The sequence below is a fragment of the Centropristis striata genome, chromosome 8 (genome assembly GCF_030273125.1).
Source record: "Centropristis striata isolate RG_2023a ecotype Rhode Island chromosome 8, C.striata_1.0, whole genome shotgun sequence".
Classification (NCBI taxonomy): Eukaryota; Metazoa; Chordata; class Actinopteri; order Perciformes; family Serranidae; genus Centropristis; species Centropristis striata.
In genome coordinates this window covers 10,347,880-10,371,337 of record NC_081524.1, presented here as the reverse complement: position 1 = coordinate 10,371,337, position 23,458 = coordinate 10,347,880, and the positions used below count along the sequence as shown (strand labels likewise).

Genomic DNA, 23,458 nt, shown 5'->3' with positions numbered 1-23,458 from the left:
AAAATTTATTAAAAAATATTCACATTTTATATAATCTGAGAAGTTTACTTATATATACAGACATAAATGTAAAGATGTGAAATATCTTTAACTTTTGTGTACCATAGAAGATACCACCCGAAAGCACCATACTGCACAGTTTCCAACGTATGCATAACTGATACAGTGGCACATGCTGTGTTATCAGATTCTCTTTTTCATCAGAACAGCATCATTGTCTTGAAACAAACTTTTTCTGTGGCTCCATTCGTCAACACGGGCCGAGTGACGCTTGACCCGTTTGTCATAAATGTACAAGCAGCAACACATGTTTTTCACTAAATGTCCACCCGTCAAATTCTTCCTCATCCCAGCTGAGGCTCTGTAACTTAGACTTCACAATGGTCACATTTTTCACGCACTTCCTGGACAGGTGTGGATATACCTTCTTCGTCATCGGAGCATGTTGCCACTGGTGCAAGGTTTGGTTCTTTGGTTAAAAAGCAACCTGAGGAACAACAGAATAGGGGATTTCTTATAGGAATTTGATTGAAATATGAAGTAATAATCCCTTTAGGTACTAAAAAACATACATTCATGCACATTTTAAGTGCTATGGTAAGTGAACTTCCTGTGTTTGTATATTGCTGCAGTCTTATCTGCTTCATGATAATGATCTACTCACCTTGCTTGGTTTCTAGCCAGCGCAGAAAGGGCTTGATTTTTGTGACAACAATGGCTGCAAGTCCTGCACACAGGAGGGCAGTTATCACCAGGAACCACACCGTTTCTGTAAAAATGTATAAGGGAGACATTTTTAATAGATTTATAGATGAAAAGAGTTCAATTATTTCCTTGTATTTTCACTGACAGAAGCAGAAACATACCCACTTTACCTCTGATTGGTTGAGAGGGTTGCCAGTGTGTGACACTCGGCTTCAGGGCTGGAGGGGAAGAGATTAAAAAAAACTTTATCAGCTCAGTGCAGCCACATTTAATAATTCAATGGAAACACTGAACGCTTCATGGTTCATCAGACAGTGAGCTCACGCTGAGCTCTTTTATTTTAACTCCGTGGTCAGGAAGCCTGGATTTATAACTACTCAGAACACTTTATAATTAACTTGTGTCACCTTGTGTTTGTGGCCTTACTCCATGGATACTGCGGAGTAAACAAACAGTCACTAACTGCGGTTGAAACTTTATTGACTTTATTGTTAGCAACTGATTGTTTGTGTTACTTTTAATCTTTACATCAGCACATAATCTTCAGTTGAACTTGGGTGATAAACAGGCGTAGCTAGGAAATCTGAGTGCCTTAACCCTCATCCTACCAATATTTCCTGGGGTCCCCCAATGAAATGAAAAATGTTAAATTATTTCTTCTGAAGACATGACTTGTTATGCAATGCATGCCATCTGAAGAAAAACCAACAGATTATTATAATTTTTGGAAAGTTGCAGCTTCTTATTTGCATATTGAGTTAAACTAAAATATAGCACATGACATCTGTCTGGTCAATCTGTATCTTTGTTTTTCAAACTGACTAACGTACCCCGAGCACCCACATGGTGAGTAATACTTTCAGTTAGAACACATTTCATCTATCTATTAAATTTTGTCTATTAAAACAACATAATCTTCTGAAGTTATTGAATTCAGCTATTCATCATTGAAAATCGACTGCACTCAAAGCGCTTTAACACAACAGATCATTATTAACCCATTCACCCAAACATTTATACACTGGTGGCCGAGGCTTCCGTACATGGTGCCACCAGCACCATCAGGAATCCATTCACACACCAATGACACAGCATCAGGAGCGTACCTTGCCCAAGGATACTTTGAAATGTAGATCAAACCACCAACTTCCCAATCAGTGAGCTCTAAACATCTGATGCATGATCTCACAATAAGCAAAATGCCGTTACTGGGTTAATAGCAACTCCCTGCAATAACATCTAAATAATAATGTTAGAAATAACCCCCCAGAACCAAAGTTTTAGGTAGAAAAAAATCTGCATGCATGGATGTATTAGGAAAACTGGATGCCACATTGGGGGTGGGGCCTCATTCATTCCTATGAAAGTTGATCAGTGATGCATGAAGCCAAAAAAAGTTTGACTTCCGTGTATACAATTATCCAAATCTTCCGCATCTCTAGGCCCAGCATTCCCCAACTGCTTGGTTTGTGGCTCACTCACATGGGTTTGTGTTTTTCAAACATCTATATTAAAATGAGTTGCATTCATAGAAAAGCCTATAAGAATACAGTGCACTTGAAAAACAGAACAATGTGGTTCCTTATCAGATGACAGCAGCTCACTCTGAGGTACCTGTATTGGATGGAGTAAGTGGGGTGGTGGTGGTTTTCATAGGCACACATTGTTTGCAGGATTGGTCCGTGCACTCGTAGCCAGCTTTACATTTACACACAGCGTTCTTAGTCGGTGTACATGTAGACTTGTATTCTCCGTTTTCTATAAAAAAGAGAAAAAAAAGGCAACAGTCGTCATAAAGAGAAAGTATAGTCATAATTCTGATTATGTTCGTGCGTGTGATGACACACACACATGCGTATGCACAAAGGTTGCCTGTAAACCATGACAAAGCAGAAAAAGTGAAATGACTCTCAAAGTAGATATGGCAGGTAGAGTTTCTAGTTTTAAGTCATCTGACGGTTATATTATCACATCAACACATTCAACAATGAACAAAAAGAAAACTACCTCTGTGACTCATGGCTGTCATTACAGAAAATTTGTCTCATTATTGGGTAAAACTGGAGCAATGAAAGTCATAAATTGTTATAATTTAGTGTCATTTAAGGTCATAGCGCAGAGAGGATTTCAGCATGAATTGATGTAACTGCACAGGCACATGCTAATTATATCCCCATAATTATGTGCTATTTGGAACAGATTATCAAAAAACTTAGCAGTAGGGATGCACAATATATTACGGGAAGATAAATTATTGTCCAATAATCGGAAATTTACACTCTGATAATGAAATTAAAGCTGATAAACCGATAATATGAAGCCAATTAGCTTTCATTGACTAAACAAGTGCAGCATATGCACAGATACAGCAGATGGTGGTTGGTAATCAGCGGTGTTGAGTATTTAATGCAGCAACATCTCTGTTTATGACAAAGTATTTAATTTTAATTCTGTGGCAAAATGTGCTGTAAAAGCTGAAGTGTGCATTTGAAGTATTTTGATGTACTTTACCTAAAGAACCCAAATGAACATTTGAAAAATTAGAACTGTTTTTTTTTTGGTTAGTAAATCATCCATCTTTGCTTGCCTTTCCCACCCTCAGAGGAGCATTAGCTACAGGCTATAAACTGCTTTGCAAAATAAGCAAATGTAAAATTATCCGCTTTGTTATTGGTAACCACCATGAGAAGCAAGTAATGATCGGTATCGAGTGAAAAAAAATCCATATCATGCATTCCTGTTCTGCATTTCACTACAGAGCGTTGAATCTGGAACTTTTAGAGCTGCATGCATGCTTGAGGGCTCGTGAACAGGGTTGAGATGGTTGGTGCCTCTGCTATAGTACAATAAAAAAACTCTGGAGACTCTTAATAAGATGCCTACACTTGATTATCATATGATGTGATGGTAAAATCAAGAAGACAGAATGAACTAAAAAAGTTGTGGGTGGCTGCAGGTTCAAAGCAGTAGAGATACGATCACTGATGTCATTGAAGATGATCTGAGAAAAGTTACCTTGCAGGAAAATATCAATAGAAAGTTTAAAAGTTTAAAATATGTGGCATGATGTCTCCTTTGAAACTTTGTTTGCACGATCAAGTCCTTGCAAATCATTCGCTTGAGACCCAGATACCAGATAGATATTAATACTTTTGTGGTGCAAGAGAACAGTGCATGTGGTTTTTTGTGTGGGTTGAATCATTTCCACCTGAATTAGTTTCCATAGCCGTTAATTGGCAAAGAGCCCCTGCATGTCTAGAGTTTTTTGACATTTTGAACACCCACCTTCATCCCCCCGTTGTTCTGTCAGACTGTTCAAGGTTTGTTTACAGCCGCACTGTAACATTTGAGCGAAGTGTGCTAACCCTTTGATTACGATATGTAACGAGAGCACACGTAGAAGTCTAATTTTCTGACTGAGAAGTGCAGTACTTTCTCTCCCTTTTCCACAGTGACATTTAAAAATAAGCACTGCAAGCTGTTTTTGCTCACCTGTAGCAAGGCAAAGAGTAATGATATATGATATGACATTTGTGTCTGCTGCTCTTTCCGATGTTTACCACTTTTCTTTGTTTTTCTTTTCTTTTTTTCCGCTGACATGGTGATGGTCTTTTTGAACCTCCTCCTGTCTTTACCACTATCGGTGGGCTGCTGCTGCTTCTATAGAATCCCACCCTAATAACCTCCTGAGCTGGTTCACAGAACATCTCTCAGCCCCCCCTTATCCCCCCCTGTTTTAAATCTCTCTCTGACTGTATCCCACCATGACACACAGAATGGGAAATCCCCTCACATATGTGACCTTAGATCTCTATGGGCAAACTTCTCTGAAATCACAATCTCGAGACAGAGTTGAGTAACAACAACCAGCCTGTCTTCTTTCAGGGTGTCTGCTGTAACTAAATGGACCGGTCAGGGCTCCAGAGAAGTGATGACTCACTCACATGTCGTATGCAAAAGACATGACACACTCAAATTAAACAGCGAACCACAAGTTTCACAGTGGGAAGATTATTGAAAGTATTTCTGTAGTAATGTTTAATCACTTCAGATCAACCCCTGCCCTGTTTTTCTGTTTCAGGTTCATTCTTTGTCAACCTGTACATCTGATAAGTCTAACAACCATGTTAAACATTTACTCTCTGTGTCCTGAGTTATGATACATGATACAAAAGCTATAAAAAAATAACTCACCTGAATTGCAGATTTCACAAATCTCACAGTACATTTCCAAATTCCACTTTTCAAGGTACCGCTCTCCTGTGCAGGGTTTGCACACGATTTTACAATTGTTATCATCACGACTAACCAAATGTTTACCTGAAAAACACAAAGTACTTTGCAGTTATAACCTGTTCGCATTAAAACGATTACATCTATCAAGATGAAGAGAGGTTATTGTACCTGGTGGGCACTTGTTGCAACATAACCGGGGTTGGTCCAGTGGCCAGGCGTATTGTGTGTCATTGCAGTGCAGGGACAGTACAGGAGAGAGGAGGGAGAGACTGCACAGGAAAACTAAAGCAAAATCACAGAGTGGCTGCATCTGGGAAGAGGCAGAAAAAGAGGAGGATGATGAGTAGAGAGCGGAGGGGGAGGAAATAGATTCATTTGATAAGATATTCACAAAACCTGACACAAAGTAGAACAACATGCGTCTTTAAAAAAAACAACATCAAGGAGCACTTAATAATTAATAATAGACACACACAATTAACAGTTAAGATACACAATATACTATTCAGATAACAACCAATAGTACGAACAGAGAAAGTCAGCCTCTCTAGCTTTACATCCTACTGCGAGTGAGATAACAGGAAGCTTTTAGCACAGGTTTGACTGACAGCTACGGCAGAAAAGCGTCTCTCTTACAGTCTTTACTTACTGTGGATGAGAAGGTGAGAAGAGATGTGACCTGGGACCCTCTGAGTTAGAGACTGAGCAGGGGACCAGAAGTGTGTCAGGGGATTATTCATGTCAAAATGTCAGTGTGATGACTCATTACGAAAGCCAGTGTCGTTGAGATCTCTGTGCCCTGCTATCTCTTTCTTTCTCTGTCTTACGCTGAGACCCCCTGGTTCAGAAAAACATGCCCTCCACCAGCCTCCACTGTTTTTCCACAGGCACCATCTCTCTCGTTTCATTCAAAATCCAACTTTCATCTTCAAACTCTCTCTCTCTCTCTGTCTCTCTCTGTCTCTCTCTTTCTAACTTCCGTCTCTGTTCTTCCTTTATAGACTTTGACAGCAAGGTAATTTTGTTTTTAGGGATCTTTTAATTTACTTTTCCATTTTTAACAGAACAAGACATTCCCTGACATATAACCTCAAAATAAATAGATAAATAAATAAATAAAACATGAAAATAAATAACTTAAAGGAAAATGCAACACTGCTGCAACAACCTATCTCACTTGGTTCAACACTTGTACAGTTGTATCTTTGCATAAAAGTGTCTGTTTTCAGTTGCAGACTTGCAGTCATTCATGCCATTATGGAAACACGTCTCACTCTCTACAACCGATGGTGGTTTTGCATCCTTCCAGTTTACGGTCGTCTATTTCTTGGCAGACAATAAACGCACCCACAGACCACAATATAGTTCACCTCTGATCTGTACCCTATTAATAACATGGATGTAAGAGGACATCCACTTCCATATTTGTTTTTGTTTTTTTGCAATTTATTATTTTCCAGAACACTTGGATTACTTGTCAGTCCCAAAACATATGTGCTTGGTCTCCTATTTTTTCACAGTTTCTCCAACATAATACCAGAGAAGGTTTTTTCACATATGAAGAAATTATGAAAAAGAGGTGATTTTTTTGATTTGTACTTGGCTGCAGGGTCTTCATTAATTCCTGACAATGGACACCTACTAAGTAGTTCTGACAGCACACATGCCATTTTGTTTGTATGTGAAATTCCTGATATTGATTGTTGGACATTGACATGCCTGGATAGTTAGCTAGTCCTGTTATTAAACACACATCAAATTACATTTACTGTTTGTATAATGTTTCTGACTGATAGCTGAGCTAAAAGGGTTCTTTGAGCTGAGCAGACCCAATGAGTCCTATCTATGCTTCATTTTATTAACTGGAATAGTGAACAATGTTTTCACTGCATAAGAACCTTATGGGATGGTAATAAGGCATTAGTCAAGACCTTTGGTGTTGCCAGGGAAACAGAGCTGTGGCTAGAGTGGCTTTTTTTTGGCTTTGTAGTTTTTCAGAGGTCATTTCGGTAAAATACACCACTCATTTGACTGCAAGTCATCACGTTGCTCTTACAGAAACCTGTTCAGGAGATAAACATTATTCCAAGTAATGATGTGACAAGCTTTAAGTGATAAAGGTTATACCAAAAGTGACATTAGTCATCTTATCACGCATGTGAAAATTCAGACATTAAAGAGATAACTGTGTGAATGAGCTGATGGTTCTGTCCTCAGATCATGACACACTGTTGACATAGGAGAGGGGGCTTACAGTGGAGATGCAGTACCCTGAGAAAATGTCTCAAAGCGCCATATACGGCATGCTAAATGACATGCTAGAAAACGTTTAAGTGCTTGTGCCACACTGCATCCAGCTGGTGTCCGTTTGACAGCCTGAATCCACCACTATTACATGTAACACACTGTTGTTTGAATTACTGATTGAACAGCCTGTGTAATACTTTCTGTGTGTGGTAGCTAAGGTGATGATGCTCACTGTGGCTTAAATTATTATTATATTAAGAGTTAAATGCTGCAGTCACTCACTATACGAAATAATGAGTGTGGGAATTTTTTGAGTGAGTGAGTGATGATCAGATAATTTGCGTTTGTGTGAAGATCTTTCCCGCCACTTATTTTTATACTTATGGTCATTCACTGCCAGTGTCTGTTTTTCACACACAATTAAACTCTATGTAGCAGATTAGGGCATGTACAGCATTCAGCTGTCAGATTGTGCTCTTCACGCCCTCCTAGTTATTTCTCACAGAAACCAGACCACAGCACGTGACCTGTCAACCATGGGGCCTCGTGTTGAGGACGCAGCACTATGAAGGGGCTGCCTCTGGGGCCCCAGTGTGGCTCTCTGCATCACTCAAACAGAGTACAGGGATGACTGGAGGAGAGATGACAAGGCATTATAGTCGCTCTGAGGTGACTTAGAGCAAACCTGGTCATGCTTATCATGAGGTTTCAGTATTAGGCTGCTTGACCGAAAGGATTAGTAACTTTAACGAGCACTTGCCAGGAACATGTTGAGGTTGTTGTGATGAAGTAAATAGATAATAAACAAAGGATGTTTTTTTTACCTGGTATGAGACACAAAATTTACATGCAGAGTCATATCTGTCCTCACAGGCTACATTTGTGAAGAAACGCTGGAAGTGTTTGCACGTGCATGTGTGAAAACTTAAGGGCGTCTGTTTGCCGAATGTGTCAGTTTATGTATTTGACAATAAAGGTGAGAAAACGGAGAGAAAGACACAGAGGTGAAGGAGGAAGAGTAGAGAGACGTAGGCACATTTTCATTCTGTGCTAAGTGAAAAGGAAGGATGTGGTTTTTCTGAGGAAGCACTTGTCTTGCTCTGCTGACTGAGCTCTTTCATGTACTGTCCCAGCAAAGTCACGTGAAACTACACTCTGCTGGCCCGCTGAAAAAAGTACCAGCCTACTCCAATCATGGTGGCCATGATTACAATGCATCAAGTTATACTTACTTCATTGTCTGCTCTTACCCGGTACAGGAATGCATTTACAGTGGAGGCAAGCCAGCTTTATTTAAAGAGCACATTTAATTACAAAGAAACTGAATGTGTTTTGTTCAGAAAAAAGAGGCATAAAAACATGCAACATAGTGGTAAAACAATAAAAGTAATATAAAAAAGCAACATATATTTATACCGAAACACATTACCTACACACAAAATAAATAAAGATTAAATTAATAGATATTTTATTATATGAACCTTTATTTTATCTTCTCAGTAACTTCCTATAGATTAAGTTTTCACACCTATTAGTTGGTTATCAATGCATAAAGATATGTATTTGATCTTCCAGATATAATGAATCTAGTAAAAATATATAAGTGCCCGTTAATTGCCCATGACTGAATGGCTTAAATGCAAATTTTGTAAACATTCAAAGCTGGTCCTTCCTCACGGCTCTGCACCGTCAAGTTTAGGGATCTTCCGTCTGACTAACCGTATTTGTGTCCAGACAGGATAATTTACCGGAGATACCTGAGCTTCAGACTCAGACAACACCTATGATAATGTCAGCCGGCCCACGCCCAGAGGTGTCTCAAACTGAAGTAAAGAAAAAAACCTGTCTCTGCAGATCCCCAAACACTTTTAGTGAGTCATTAGAGATGATTAAGATGGATTAAGTCTTCGTCCATACATTCTTTTTTTTTTTTTTTTAGAAAAGTCCTACTCATTGTGGCTTTAAATAGACTAATTTTGACAATTCAATGCACCAGTTCTATCAATCTCACCATAAAGTGTCCACATCTGTCTATCTATCTATCTATCTATCTATCTATCTATCTATCTATCTATCTATCTATCTATCATCTATAGACAAATTGTATTGAATTCTGTTGTTGACACAAAGTCAAACAACAAAACTATTTATGGACAATTTCAGGTAATTAAAGTGGAACAGACAACTTTTAACGTTTAGCTTTCAACAGCTCCAACTCGTCTATTGACACTTTCACAAATTACTAAAAAAATAATAATGTTGAATTCCCCTCTGCTTCAGTCCATTATGAACCTTAATCATTTTCATCTCTGTATAGTTTTATTCTGAGTTATTTGATTTGGTTTAATATCATAGTTGATTAATGTTTACCCATATACCCCAACCCTGCCATGGGCACAATTGATGTGTCTGTGTATAAATGTGATTAAATTTTGTGTTTGAATGTTTAAACAAAAGAGGAATTTTTCAACAAAATACTACTAATACTAATAATTAAAATGAATGTACACAATCGATTTTTTCCCCCAATGGGATTTATTCTTGACATATAAAGTGTATATCTTCCCAAAACTTTATTAATCAATCTCTTCCAAACATCCGACAATGAAAATGAAATCACAATTAATATATTTGGGGATTGTGTCTGAAAACAAAATTATTCCAAATTTATGGGCGACTGTGTATTTTGCCCTCAATTTTTAGGACTCATTAAGGATAAATGAATGTAAATGTCATATGGATGTGTGGGCTGCCATTCACCTGTGTACCTATGTTCTATAGTTCAAGATCAGACATATGTTATATAATGATATATTGTTGAGCATTTCGACTTTACATGTGGTAAAATGTGTTATACAAATAATAAAATTGCCATTATTATATTGTATATGGGTCAATGACGTATAAGGGTTTTCAACAGGCCAAATTTAAAACACAAAAAAATAGCATATCTATTGCAATTGTTCAAACATTCTGAATGTTGTGCACACAGAAATTAAAATAAAAAATGAAATGAAGCGTTTTTAGTGTTTTTTTCACCTATATGAATCGGCCATGGCCTTAAAAAACATCATGTGGTGCGACCGCGATTTATCTTAAAATTAGTTATTTTCCATAATGTGCTTAACTTTTTTTTTACAAGTTCTCAGTTATTTAAAGTGTTTAGAAACAAGTATTTAAATTTCTTTTGATATTTTGTCAATAATGATTTCATATTTTTGTTCCATAGTGTTACAGTTCCGTTTTTCATTGTGCTGACACAACTATAGTTCTTCTAAATTTCATTATATTGATTTAAAAAAATAAAATCTACCAGTCACCTAAGTATACTGTATCAGTGATTAATATTCCAGCTACAGAAACTAGATATTACATTTTGAATTCAACACAGTTACTGCTTTTATTGGTCGCACCACATGATGAGTGGTCGCACCAAATGACATGAAGACATTATATAATAAATATAGGTCAATAAACAGGTCAATAAACAATACTTTTAATACAAAACAGAATTACATCTGATAATTATGAAATTACAATAATAACAATACAAATAAAACAATTTAATTACATTTTCAGAAACATGAAAAATCTCAAACATAAACGCACTTTGTTTTGAACAAACATTTCATACTTTACAATAAAGATCTGAATGTGCACCACACTGCCTTGGTGTCCTGAAATGTTTTTTTAATAACATTTTTAAAAGTAAAACAATCTCAAACACAAGTGCACAAAAATTGGATGTGTTTTAAACAAAGACTTCATAACCATTTTAATTTTTTTATAAATCCATCAAACATACAGTAACTGCAGTAACTTGACAAAAGAATGAGTCAATTATGTTTATCATACTATTTTCATCAGAACCTTGTATTATAGTAAATCATGTAATCATTCACAAAGCCACAAATGTGTGCTTCTATTAAAACAGTTGGTGATGATGCATAATGATTTCATCAAACTTGAAAATCATAACATTACTTTTGGGTATTTTAATGCATATGTCAAAGTGGGGGATATATTGTTAACTGCAGGCAGTTTTTAGCCCAGACATTCATTCCTTTCTCTGTAAGCACAAGATGCAGCCCTCCATTTCTCTCTTTGTTAAGTTTTCTCTCTCTGTGGCAGATCATCTGACTTTACATGTAGAATCTTTCCCTGTTGTTTTCTTTTCTGATAGCTTTCTTTTCTTCTAGCAAGGTACTCCTCTCTTGCCACTGGGTCAGCATTAACACGCTGCCTATGGTGAGCGGTTTTTGTTTTGCTTGAAAGTGGCATCTGGTAAAATAGATTAAAACAGTAAATAAATGACAAATTACTAATGCATACATAATTACCACAGTGAAATTGCATGCTCCATCCTTTTTTACATTTTTCTCATGATATTGTACAAAAAACTAAATGTTAAATTTCATTTCTGAAATACTGAGAAAACAATACTCAAATTGTACAAAAAACTATTCAAAAAAATGTTAACATAAAGTATTTTTTGTATGTTAGTCTTAAATTAAATATAAAAGCACAATAACTGCCTATCTAGGACATATATCTATTATCAAAATGGTCGCACCACATGATACCTGGTCGCACCAAATGATATTTTCATGTTCAGTCAACATTTACAGGCAAATAATTAGCATCCTTAACAAAACAAGCTAGCTTTACACAAAAGGCAAGTTTAAATTTTCTAATCAAAATATATATTTGTAGAAATAGCTTAATATTCATAATTTTTTTGAGGTCATACCACATGACATCCAGATATGGCAACTACATACCAACCGTTAAAAGCGATATGTTTTATCAAATTTGACAAAGATTAACAAACCTGCTTGCTGTCTCCAAGGGTTCTTGGCAAACTGTTGGATGATGCAACTTCCTGTCTTGGTCTGGATTTCAAAGTTAACGTCCCAAAGTGGTAATTTCTTGATGGTCGCACCACATGATATTTCATAAAATGGACATCCTCGGACAAAGTTTGCTCATATGTTATAATGGAGCTATAACTACAAATGCCTTGAAAATTTGCACAGGACCAAAAAACACTTTGAAAATCATGCCAAATGGGAAAGAAAATATATTTGAACAGATTTAGGGTAATTTTATAGACGTTTTCGAAACAAAAATTAAGGCCGGACAGTCACACCACATGATATTTTGACACTTTAAAGAGCGCAAAAATTGCCAACAACTAACTGTTTTTGAAAGGTTAAAGTAGGTTTATATGTGGGAGATATACTGCATACCTGTGGTTTCTTTTTACGAGTTTAAACCTTTTTTTAACTGTAAAAAATACAGTCGGACAAAAAATGTGGGCGTCACGTCATTGACCCATATATTGTGATTTTTTGCACTGTGTGTGTGTGTGTGTGTGTGTGTGTGTGTGTGCGTGTGTGTGTGTGTGTGTGTGTGTGCCACCTGCAGACTTAAAGGCCCTCACTTGTATCAAATATTAAATGCATTGTGGATCACAGCCTGCAGGTTGAGGGTGTTTTGCCCACAGTTGTTTTTTTTTTGTGTATGTGCCAAACTCTTTTCCTTGAAATGGTCTCGTGACGCAGCTATTTCCCGTTTGGTACCTCCCCTGTTCTGCTTCGACATTCAGACCGGGGGAAACGGCTCGGACACTCTTTCTTTCTGTTAAAAAGAATATAGACATTAAATTAAAAATACATTGATACCGTTATATGGAGCTGCAGTAAACGACCTATCCGTCGGTGTGACAGTGACAGACCAGGTAAGTGACGGTAAAATACTTGTGTCAGTCTGTGGGGAGATTCATATCTGACTCTGTGGTGGGGGCGTAAAGAACCGAAACCAGTCAGACAAGAGAGAAAAACAGTAAATACATGACTGTAGATTAAGTTCATAATATGTCAACGTAACCTGTAAACGCGTGAGTGTTCAGGTTGAATTTTGAAGGTTAAAAAGTTGTAAATTCCTGTTAAATCTGTGCGTGGCACTGCGATAAGGAAGTGTGTGGGAAGAATCACCAACAAGAAATATGTGGAGTCGTTATTTCTCTTGGCTGCACATGCTGGTTCATTGTTTATTCCTCCTGGGACTGCATAGTTCATTGAACAGCCGTACATATTTCTATGTATGAATTCCTTTCAAGTAAATACAAAAGGTTAATTATGGCAGAAGATAATCAATGCTCGAGTCAACCTTAAATGGCCCTGCTTGCTTTAAATATAATCATAAAATCAGCCAAGAACATGCCTTTAATTTCAGATTCCTTCCATTAGTTTAAGGGAAATTTAAAAATATGATTATCTATATGGCATTAAAATAATAAAAAAAAAACAGTGGCTTTTACTTTGTATCCAATCACAAAATGAATCAAACTGTCCTTACCTCCGCTCGACTTCACAGATAGTTTCGTTTTATCTGCCTATGTGGGAGAAAACAAGAGAAACCCACTTCTGAAATTTCAGCCCCCTCCCCAATATGATGGGAAACAAGTAACATACAGACCTGTAAACTTTCCATTTGGGCTATTTCATCAGTTGTCGGAAAGTAATTTCAAGAAAAACATGTCCATAGCAAAAATGTATGGATGATCCTGAGTAATAATCAGTAATAATAAGTTCAGTTTTACTGGATTTCTGAAAACCTTTAACAGGTAGATATAAAACTAACTGTGGTTTAGATAACAGGTGGAAAATGTTTATTTTCTTATTTGGGTGAATTGACCCTTTAATGTAATCAGGTCAAGTTTCAAGAATTATTATTATTATTATTATTTTTATATATATTTTTGAACCATGTGCACAAAATGCCTTTTATTTACACATTAGAAATTATTATTGATGATTGATTGATGGTTGAAATATTGAGGGAAAACTTTGCTGTTCTTCGGAAAATATGACCCGAATCAGCAGCCACCAAAATCTGAGTGGTTTCTCCTTTTTACTCTGGTCATTTAAGCTCTACATTCATCAGATATAAAGCTATATGTTTTTAGCCACAGGTTTACTCGAGGCTGGATTACTAACTGGCCCCAAGGCCCTGAAAGCCCCTAGTTCATTGATTTGTAGTATTTTATTGAAACAGTGATAGAAAATATACATCCTTTAAAAACAAAATCAAATGAAATGATAGAGGTCTTAAAGTGGGTCCTAAAAATAAGTGGCTTTATTTTTGAAATGTGAGACTACGGATGTATTTATAACACTGGACCCGGCACGCTGCTCAGCCTTGGTTCCAGTTTTCCCCAGGGGCCACTCGCAGCACTGCAGCAAAGCCTTCCCCGTGGCCCTGTAAGCACATTCCTCACTGACTGTTGACTGTCTGACTGTTGAGAGGACACCTCCAACTGCAAACAAGCTCAATTATGACTATTTCTTCTATGAATTTTTGATCTAGGGAGGTTTTATATTTGTAAGACTTTTCTCAAGCTGAGAAAGGCGGTTTAAAGGTCTGAGTGGGAACTCACAGGGTCGGAGTTCTTATTGGACTGAATAGGCGCCATCTTTGGATCTGTTATCCAGTTCTTATAGGACATCCACGCTAAAGTATTGTGTGCAGTATATGTTGCATATTCAGCACTTTGTGTTTAAGCAAAATGCAACACAAAATGCAAATATGGATCCAGCAGTGGAGTGTAGAATGGGGGCACTGGCACTGTTAATGGAGCCCTGCAGTTCATTTCTGCCCCCTATCAGGATTATCAGGACTTAAGGGTTTTTTTCCCCACACAAAGCTGGTAATGCTTCCTGAACAAGGTGCAGTGCATTGGCTTGATATAGACATGAGTCATTAACACTCCTACTATGAATGCCTGTGTGCATGTTATGCATTATGTCAAAGAACAACTGATAAGAGATAGTAACCTGCCGTGACCTGTTTTCTACAACAAGCTGTGACCTGTTGGTGGTGCTATTTGAAAGGTGTATCAGAGGTCCATTAATGTCGTTGCATCATTTTTTGGTGGTAATTTAAAAAAGATCACAATGCTGATCCATGAGTTGTATATCCATGACATTAATCAAGATTAATTAATCTTGATTTTATCATACATTTATGAACATTTAAGACATAAAATATTAGTTGTAGTTGGTTAATCTGTCATTCATTCAGCAAAAGATTGAGTCTGTAATAGAAAACACAACACCTGTGAGTTAAAGATTGTCTGTTTGAGGTGTTTTACAGATTGTTTTCTTTGCAGGTGGCCTCAGATGGATTGAGCTAAACCTGTGAGATAATGGAGGGAGCTGGGCACAGAGGAGGTGGAAGAAGATGGAACAAAAAAGCTGCTGTTGGCACAATACTGCTCCTTATGGTGAGAAAAACAACACTAAATATTTTGGAACTGCATAAATGAAAAATTGCATGAAAAAGTTCCTTGCAATGGACAATAAAGTTTTTATTTTTGTTTTTAATCTATGTTCTATGTTGCAGTGCATGTTCATCCCCACCCTGACACTGGTGCAGTCTACAGAGGGGCCGGCCTGTCCATTTTGGGAGTATCGCAATGATAATGGAGATTGTTGTAACAAATGCAATGCAGGTAATGTAGGGCCTCCTGCACACTGCACATGATTGACTGTAGCATGCTCTTTATTAGAGATATCACACAGGCAGATTTCTACTAAGATTAAATCCATTCTGCAGTCTTAACTCTGTTTATTTGTGATATTCATGTTTTTCAGGTTTTAAGCTAGTAGAAAAGTGTCCAAAAGAGGGTCACAAAAGTATCTGCACGCCATGTCCTGATGGACAGTTCACAGACCAGATGAACTATGCGAACAACTGCTTACGTTGCAGACGATGCAAAGGTAGAGATCTGAATCATTTTCACCTTTTTCATGTGTAGGTGACTACATTTACATGCACAAAATATTGGCAGTTTTGCCCTTTTTCCAAAACGGACCATATTCTACTTATCTGTTTACATGACAAATATAAATAAATCTTCCACTAATATTCCAATTTAAATGCAAAATCTGATAAATGGCCTTAAAATAACCATTTGTATATTGATAACTCGCTTGCTTATTTACTAGTTTTTGGATTTTACTTTCACCAGGAAAGCATAAACTAGTAAAAACTAAGTTGTCTTTAAACCTTTTAAGATGACATGGGTTGAGTATTTGATATGCAAATGGCCATTTTCATGGGGAAGTATTCCCTAAATGCAACATGTAGTTAATCACGTTAAAATATGGACTAGTGGATCTGATTGTGCAATTCAGGGTTTTTTTTTTTTTTTTTGCCTCCAAATAAGATTTTTTCATTGTTTTACAGAGATGGCTGATTCTTTCATAAATCATCCAAAATATCCCCCAAATTTTCCCCCAAAAACCCCTGTTGATTTCCAAGTTTTTCCATGATGTTTAAAAGTGGGAATTCCTCCTTCCGATTAGAAATGTGTGTTTTTCTTCAGGGGATGCATCTATACCTAAGCACTGCAAGTTGTTTGCTTGTTGGTTTGTGTACAACTACCACAGCAATGCAAAGAGCCGACTGTAAACAGGCAAGAACACGGCCCTGTGTCGCAAAAATCCTAATTGAGATGTTCTGAAAGCGCTGTACACACGTCAAAAGAATGCTCTGTCAACCTGAATAATATCGTCATGTCTAATCTGTCTTAATCTGCTAATGCAGCATTTGTAATAAGGCCTAATTTTTAATATCCAAACAAAAATATGCTGTTACATGACCCCTATGAAAAGTGTCAGATTCAAAACAATAGTGGAATATTACAGTGCATGTAAACATTATTTTTATTGTATCAGGTTAAGATTTGCTTTGTTAACTCTTTCTCTTTTTTCCCCCCAACTTTTCTGCAGCTGCAAAGCATGAGGTGGAGGTTTCGCCATGTGAAACAAACAAAAACAGGGTTTGTCGATGTGAGACGAATTATTTCAAGGATGAAATCGACTCAGAAACATACGACTGTCGCAGGTGTTCAACATGCAAACAGGATGAAATTGAAATAGAAAGATGTAAGTCTTAGGAGCTGGGAACCTCAGTTGTATCTTTGTTAAATCTATTAATTCTGTTGCTCATCAAGTATTTCCTCAGTTCAGTCAGAATTGTTCTTTCTCACAGGTACACCAGAGAAAAACACTGTGTGTGAATGTAAAGAGAACTACTACAGAGTCAAAGGCAAATGTGAACTCTGCAAGAAGTGAGTATACTAACGTGTGAAGGCGACACACATTGTTCCCATCCTGTTGTTAGGGATGGTTTTATTTAAAGTTGTTAATGGGGAAGTTGTTGAATCGAAACTTGCAGCACAGTTCCATCTTTGTTAAGTCTTTCCGTTTGTTGGCAACAAAGGAGAAGTTACGATGAGACACCAAAAGTGGGATGCTGACATTTACTCAACGTGTTTATTGGTTAATATCCTCTCTCATGGGTTTTTACTGTTACACTGTGTGTATCACTGGTTCACTAAGAGAGCATTTTATAGCCGGTGTTTCTTAGATAAAAAAAACTGCTTGCGGAGGCATTTGAAAAGGCAATAATTAGAGAAAGAATATACAAACTCTGACTCTTAATATCTCTTAATCTCAGTGAGGAATGTGCCCAGTCATTAAATATACAGTAAGTTGGTGGACAGACACATATATTTGTCACAGAAAAAATAGGAAAAGAGGAGGGAAGCCCAGAGAAACCTACTGCCCATAATCCTTATCTACACTCAATTATTGATTAGTAATTGTGACAGAAGAAGCATTATCTCTTTCAGTTAGGACCAAGTAACTGTGAAGTGTATCTCAAGTGTTGTTTGAATACATTTGCTGGTGTTAAAAAAAGCCTCGTCAGAGTTCATTTTATTCACTTCCTCTTAAGATGTGCTACTTCCTCCTCAGTGTTGTGAAACGTCCTCTCTTTTCTCCGCAGTTGTACCACCGAGTGCAGACACCACTGCCTGACACCCTCAGTCACAGGTGAGCCCTTGTGACAGGAACGTGCTCATCAGGCCAGCTCGCCAAACTATGAATTATACACACGCTCTGGTGTTATTCTGTGGTTTCAGTATGATGTATGCTGTGTAATGAAGTACAGCTGCACTGTGGTGATGGTGGGCACCAGGTCTGACATGAGCACAGGCTCACTGTCCTGTGGATGGACCACATGTCTTAGTCGTTTATAGCGAAATTATTCATTTTAAGTGTCAGATTTTTATTCATAAGTTAAATATCTGAGGACAATTAACTTGATACACACCCTTTTTATGCCAAGTTATATAAGCCAGTGAATCTGGAATGCAGTTAATGTTTTGCTCAGTCGAGCTATTCCTAGATGCAAATATGTACACACACACACACACACACACACACACACACAGACACACACACACGCACACACATCCTTGTACTTCTATCTTGTCATTAGAATAGTGAATTCCCTAGCCCCTTACCCTAACCCTTAACCTAACCTTCACCATCACAACCCTAACATCAACCTAATCGTAACCTTAACCCTAAAACAAAGTCTGAACTCTCAAACAAGCCTTTAAGGAAGTGAGGACCGGCTGAAATGTCCTCACTTCACAAAAATGTCCTCACTCTGTTGGTTAAAAATGTGTTCTGGTCCCCAGTATGTTGGAAGTACAAGAACGCACACACACACACACACATACACACACACACACACACTGCACATTGGTAATGATGCCTCAGCGCCGGCATCAGATATGCTGACGTTTAAGGCAAAGTATGAAATAATCTCAAAATAATATAGTTCATAGCCTATAATTTTAGTTTAGTTTTAATTCAGTTTGCTGGCTGTCGAAAGATTCTTATAAACTAAGAGAGGAGGCTGTTAAATCTTTTTTAAGTCGGTGCCATCAGACCTGTAGCAAACACTGTCGCTGTAACTTGCCACAGTAATTTGTCAGTCCATCTATTCATTTTCCTGCACTTTTCTGGGTCCAGGCTGTGTTAATTAGATGTCTCTGTGTTGCCTTTATACTTACATGCCTGAGCTGTTGAGATCATAAGAAATTACATTTTCATTCTGTTTGGTTTTAAAAAAAGAGTACTGCAGTTATTCCTGCAGAAACACTGTGTATTCTTGCTTAGCACCAAATAACAACAATCTATGAATGAAAGAGTTATTCAACTGTCTGAAAACATGTTTTAACATGTGTCCATCTTCATGTCTTGTTCCCTGTCTGCCCCTTTGGATCCTTATGAAGCTTCTAAGCCTGGACATGAGCATCTTATCAACATAATTGCAGCCGTTGCAGTTGGGGCTGTGGTAATGCTGGTGCTGGGGGTCCTCCTCACCCACTTGTACACAAAGTGGTATACAAAGAAGATGTTGCTGAAACCTTCTTGCCAGCCATCCGACATGTCCCCGGACTCATGCGAGGTACAATGACTGTAACTGTCTGGTTACTTTTCTCTGCTGGATGTACGACTACAGTCAATAACATCTAATCTATCTTTGTCTCACAGCAAGCCCTGTTCCACAGTGAGGAACCCTCAGACAGCAGCATGAGTAATAATGCTGTTCCTCCAACGTATGTGACTGAACAGGAGTCGCCCAATCTGCCTGACTGTATCCCTCTGGAAATTAAGAGTGAGTGCATTTTTATATTGGACTTTGCTGCACATGCTGCTGACAAATATTTCGGTGTGTTTTGGCTCAAACACACAGAAAACTATTGTACTAACTCTTATCTCTTTCCCTCCCCTCCCCTAATTCCCTTCTGCAGCCTCTGAGCTGATCTACACAGTACTGGATCTGGTTCCTGTGCCGCAGAGGAAGCAGCTGGTGCGTTCTCTTGGCGTGAATGATATTGAGATCGAACAAGCAGAAATGGATCACAAATCCTGCCGAGAGGCTCACTACCAGATGCTGAGGGTTTGGGCCGAGAAGGGGTCACGTGCAGGTGGAGGAGGACAAGGCAAAATGCTGCACTGGCCTTTGTTATTGGAGTTGTTGGACGAACTGAGAAAGATGCACCTGGGACGGGCAGCCGAGGAGCTGGAGACAAAGTACAGCATTCAGTAATCCTGCAACGCCTGCCAAGTGGAACAAGAAGCTCATGAAACCAAGTTTTGTTCTCTTCAGAGAATCAATCAGGGGCAGCCTAAAAGCATGGAGACTGACACAATGCCACCACAGAGTTTTACTTCACAGAAACCAGCATCACTGAGCACTCTACCTCTCGTCCGGCTAATCACTCCAGAGAGGACCGGGTCGAACTACTGAGAGCGTCCGATCAAATGGCTCAGGGACGGAGAGTCACAAAGTTATTTGCACGGATCAATGCTGACTAAAATTTGCCAAAAGAACTTTTAGCAATGTGTATATTTTTTAAAGAAATAATGCAACATTTTGGGAACTAGATTTTTGGCTTTGTTGAACAGAGGTAGATGAGAATATTGATGCCACTCTCATGTGTCTGTACGGTAAATATCAAGCTACAACCAGCAGTCAGTTAGCTTAGCTTAGCATAAAAACTGTAAATGGCAAAAAAAATTGCTAGTACAGCTTTGTCCAAAATTAACAAAATCAATGTACTAACACCTTCAGAGCTCTCTTAATGACTAAATTAAAGTCCCCCACTTAGCTTGCAAGGTCGGACAGATTTGATGAAAAGAAACATGGCGACGCTGGTTCCATCTGGCCGAGTGCTGCAGTGTTTATTCATTTCTGGGTGTCAGGCAGTTTTAAAAAGAAGATGACAAGGACTGCAGTACTTTTCCAGATGGGATGTGTTTATATCCAAATAAACAATTGAAAGTTACCTTTGGGCCTTTGGAGCCTTATAGTGATAATATAAACAAAGAAACGTATAGCCTTGATCTTTTCTGACTAATGATAATTCATGTAATGTTAAGACAGCAACCAGCCTACAGTATCTGTCCATTTTAAAAGATCTTTAACATTACCACAGAATTAAAGACGAAGCAAACCTGGGGACTCTAAGCTAACTATCCTGACTATGTACTATTGTGTCTGTGAAGATTGTGGAAAAATGTGGTTTTCTTTGCAACACAGTCCAGCGTCGCACAATGCATGGTACAACTAAAGGTGCATTTGTTTGGACAAAGATAATGCCCATAATAGCTCATGAGAGTTTAATTTCAGAGCTGATATCTAGCCATTTTCCATGGTTTTCTTGATAATAACCAAAATCATCATCAAGAAAACCATGGAAAACAGCTAGATATCAGCACTGAAATTAAATTCTTAAGAGCTATTTTTGTTGTTATCATTATATTTGTCCAAACAAATGTACCTTTAGTTGGACCAGACATTAAAAATGAAAAATAAATTGAACAACAAAAAGGGTGGTCTAATAATTTTTCCATGACTGTGTATCAGTATAAGAGGAAAGGAGATGGAAGTTGACTGAGGTTCTGCTGGCACTGTTATTTACACTATTATTGGAGCACAGACCGAAAAGAGGCGGGACTTAGGATTGGTCAATTAGCACGTTTTACTGTCCCAATTTGGGTTTTATCTGCTGGAACTACGTCTTGTCCAGGAGCAGTGAGCTATAGAGGTGATGACGGGTAGACCTTCAGACAGAACCAGGGTAGCAGTTTCCCCCCGTTTACAGTCTTTATGCTAAACTAACGAGCTCTTTCTTAATATTTAAGATTAAAATTTCCTCAACGGGGAAATTCAACCTCTGAATTTAAACCATCCTTTTTACAGACGACCCTCTGGTTACAAGCCTCTAGGCCACAGATGATCTCATCTATCTCCCATCAAGAAAAGGAATAAAAGTATTTTCTAAACATTCAAACTAGTTTTTGAAAGCTGATGATGCCCACCCTACCATGCGCTGTTTGTGTGTGTCACTGTATTGTACAGTATGTGTTTAAACTTTTAGGGGATTTATGGGGAAAGGAATGTTTTTATACTTTTGTTGGAGTGTTGATGACGCTGTATTTTGTATTGAATCATATCATTTCATTTTTATTGAGCAAAAAGTGATTATTCATTGTGCCTGTGACCTTGTAAGGCCATTCAAGCTATTTCTGTTAATATAACCACCATTATACAGATACAGTGTTTTCTTATTGATTCATTTATTTTTGGGTTGTTTTTTGGCAGAGGGAAGTACAGAATGGAATCGACAATTCCGCCTGTGCCAGTAAGTTAACTGGTAATGTATAATAATAAGTAATAGTTCCTGGTAATATTGTTACCCTGTTATAATTTGCTTTTTTAAAATTTAACGGGAACAATAACAAAACCAGGGAAGTATTCAGTTCCTATTACTGTTCTTGCGTGCAGACCAGACCCCTGCTACTTTTCAGTTACTTTTCACAGCCCCACTGGCATTCTTTTAAGCCCCATCATACGAGCATTATTCATTACTGTTATAGAAAACAGGACACGCCTTGTCTCACTCTGCCTCAGCCAAGTTGACTTTTCTAATACCAGTCTCGGCCTGCAGATTCAGATATGAATCAGTTGCACTCAGACTGACTGAGGACGTGTCATTCCACTGCACTTTTATCCTCTATCAGACCTTTTTTTATATAACAGAACAATTTATTGGCTAAACAATCTATGTGGAGCCGTTATAAAAGATCTTGTGTTGCTATTTGAACTTCCAATAAATGTGCATTTGTATCTTATTCTGAGTATCTGAGCTGTGACTTACGTTTGCTGCCATCAACAGACTGAAAGTGAAAATTTGAATTTTAAAAAGTGTTAATGAGGGTGTAATCAGTGCATTTAACCCCAGGCATGCTGCCAGTCTACATAACAGTTTGAAGCTTTAATCATATTTGTAATGACATATTTCCTGCTTTATATTCAGCGGCCATGTCTTTGTTTTTTACCTCAGCTGATCTTTTTCTTTGTTTCCTCTAGCTACATTCTTTTAGCGTGTCCATTTCCCCATAACTCACCTTTCATCACCTGTGAGCAATGCTGTTTTCCATTTTTCTGTGCTATCAACAGCAGATTCTCACAATTGATTTAATATCAGTGCCTCTCTTTTTGTTGTGTTATGAGCAAGACAAAAAGCTGCTGCTCCAGACCTCTTCTCCCCTCCTTAAAAATGATTTCCCACACTGTTTGCTCTGAGTGATCAATGAGCGTGATTGACATGAAACAACAATAGCTCATCCTCAAAGAAATCAGTCACCGCCTCTGCTCCACTAAGCACTTCTAACTGCGACACATTAACCAGCCCCGAGCACTGATTTGTTGGCTTCAAAATCCAGTTGTTCCCGTCAGGCCAGTTGCAGAGGGCAGGGGCGCAGGTGAAAGGAAGAGAGGGAGGGACCGATCCAGACACACAGAAAGAGGAGGAGAAAGCGAATAGAAACCAAAG

At 38.0% G+C, this 23,458-nt stretch overlaps 2 protein-coding genes across 2 annotated transcripts; one reads left to right on the top strand and one right to left on the bottom strand.

Moving 5' to 3' along the window:
• Positions 1–368: 368 nt before the first annotated feature.
• On the bottom strand, positions 369–14,698 carry cd27 (CD27 molecule). The gene is made up of 7 exons (XM_059339112.1): positions 14,630–14,698; positions 5,110–5,251; positions 4,900–5,025; positions 2,320–2,463; positions 876–923; positions 665–769; positions 369–487 (listed from the first exon to the last, which is right to left on the bottom strand). Exons 1-7 carry the CDS (start codon positions 14,696–14,698, stop codon positions 369–371), a joined length of 753 nt encoding a protein of 250 aa, XP_059195095.1.
• tnfrsf1a (tumor necrosis factor receptor superfamily, member 1a) lies at positions 12,728–22,851 on the top strand. Its single transcript, XM_059340134.1, has 10 exons — positions 12,728–12,928; positions 15,362–15,475; positions 15,595–15,703; positions 15,846–15,971; positions 16,986–17,141; positions 17,248–17,326; positions 18,046–18,092; positions 19,346–19,521; positions 19,608–19,731; positions 19,868–22,851. The coding sequence occupies exons 2-10, from the start codon at positions 15,398–15,400 to the stop codon at positions 20,164–20,166; spliced, it is 1,194 nt and encodes a 397-aa protein (XP_059196117.1). The 5' UTR covers positions 12,728–12,928; positions 15,362–15,397; the 3' UTR covers positions 20,167–22,851.
• Positions 22,852–23,458: the final 607 nt, after the last annotated feature.

Excerpts from the sequence above, each read along its gene's own strand:
- tnfrsf1a (XM_059340134.1), top strand. The coding sequence starts at position 15,398 with ATGGAGGGAGCTGGGCACAGAGGAGGTGGAAGAAGATGGAACAAAAAA. Across the intron at positions 17,142-17,247 it reads TGAAATTGAAATAGAAAGAT|GTACACCAGAGAAAAACACT; the intron begins GTAAGTCTTAGG and ends TCTTTCTCACAG. Across the intron at positions 18,093-19,345 it reads CCTGACACCCTCAGTCACAG|CTTCTAAGCCTGGACATGAG; the intron begins GTGAGCCCTTGT and ends ATCCTTATGAAG.
- cd27 (XM_059339112.1), bottom strand. The coding sequence starts at position 14,698 with ATGTCCTATAAGAACTGGATAACAGATCCAAAGATGGCGCCTATTCAG. Across the intron at positions 924-2,319 it reads ACTTACTCCATCCAATACAG|CCCTGAAGCCGAGTGTCACA; the intron begins GTACCTCAGAGT and ends CTTCCCCTCCAG. Across the intron at positions 488-664 it reads CTGGCTAGAAACCAAGCAAG|GTTGCTTTTTAACCAAAGAA; the intron begins GTGAGTAGATCA and ends GTTGTTCCTCAG.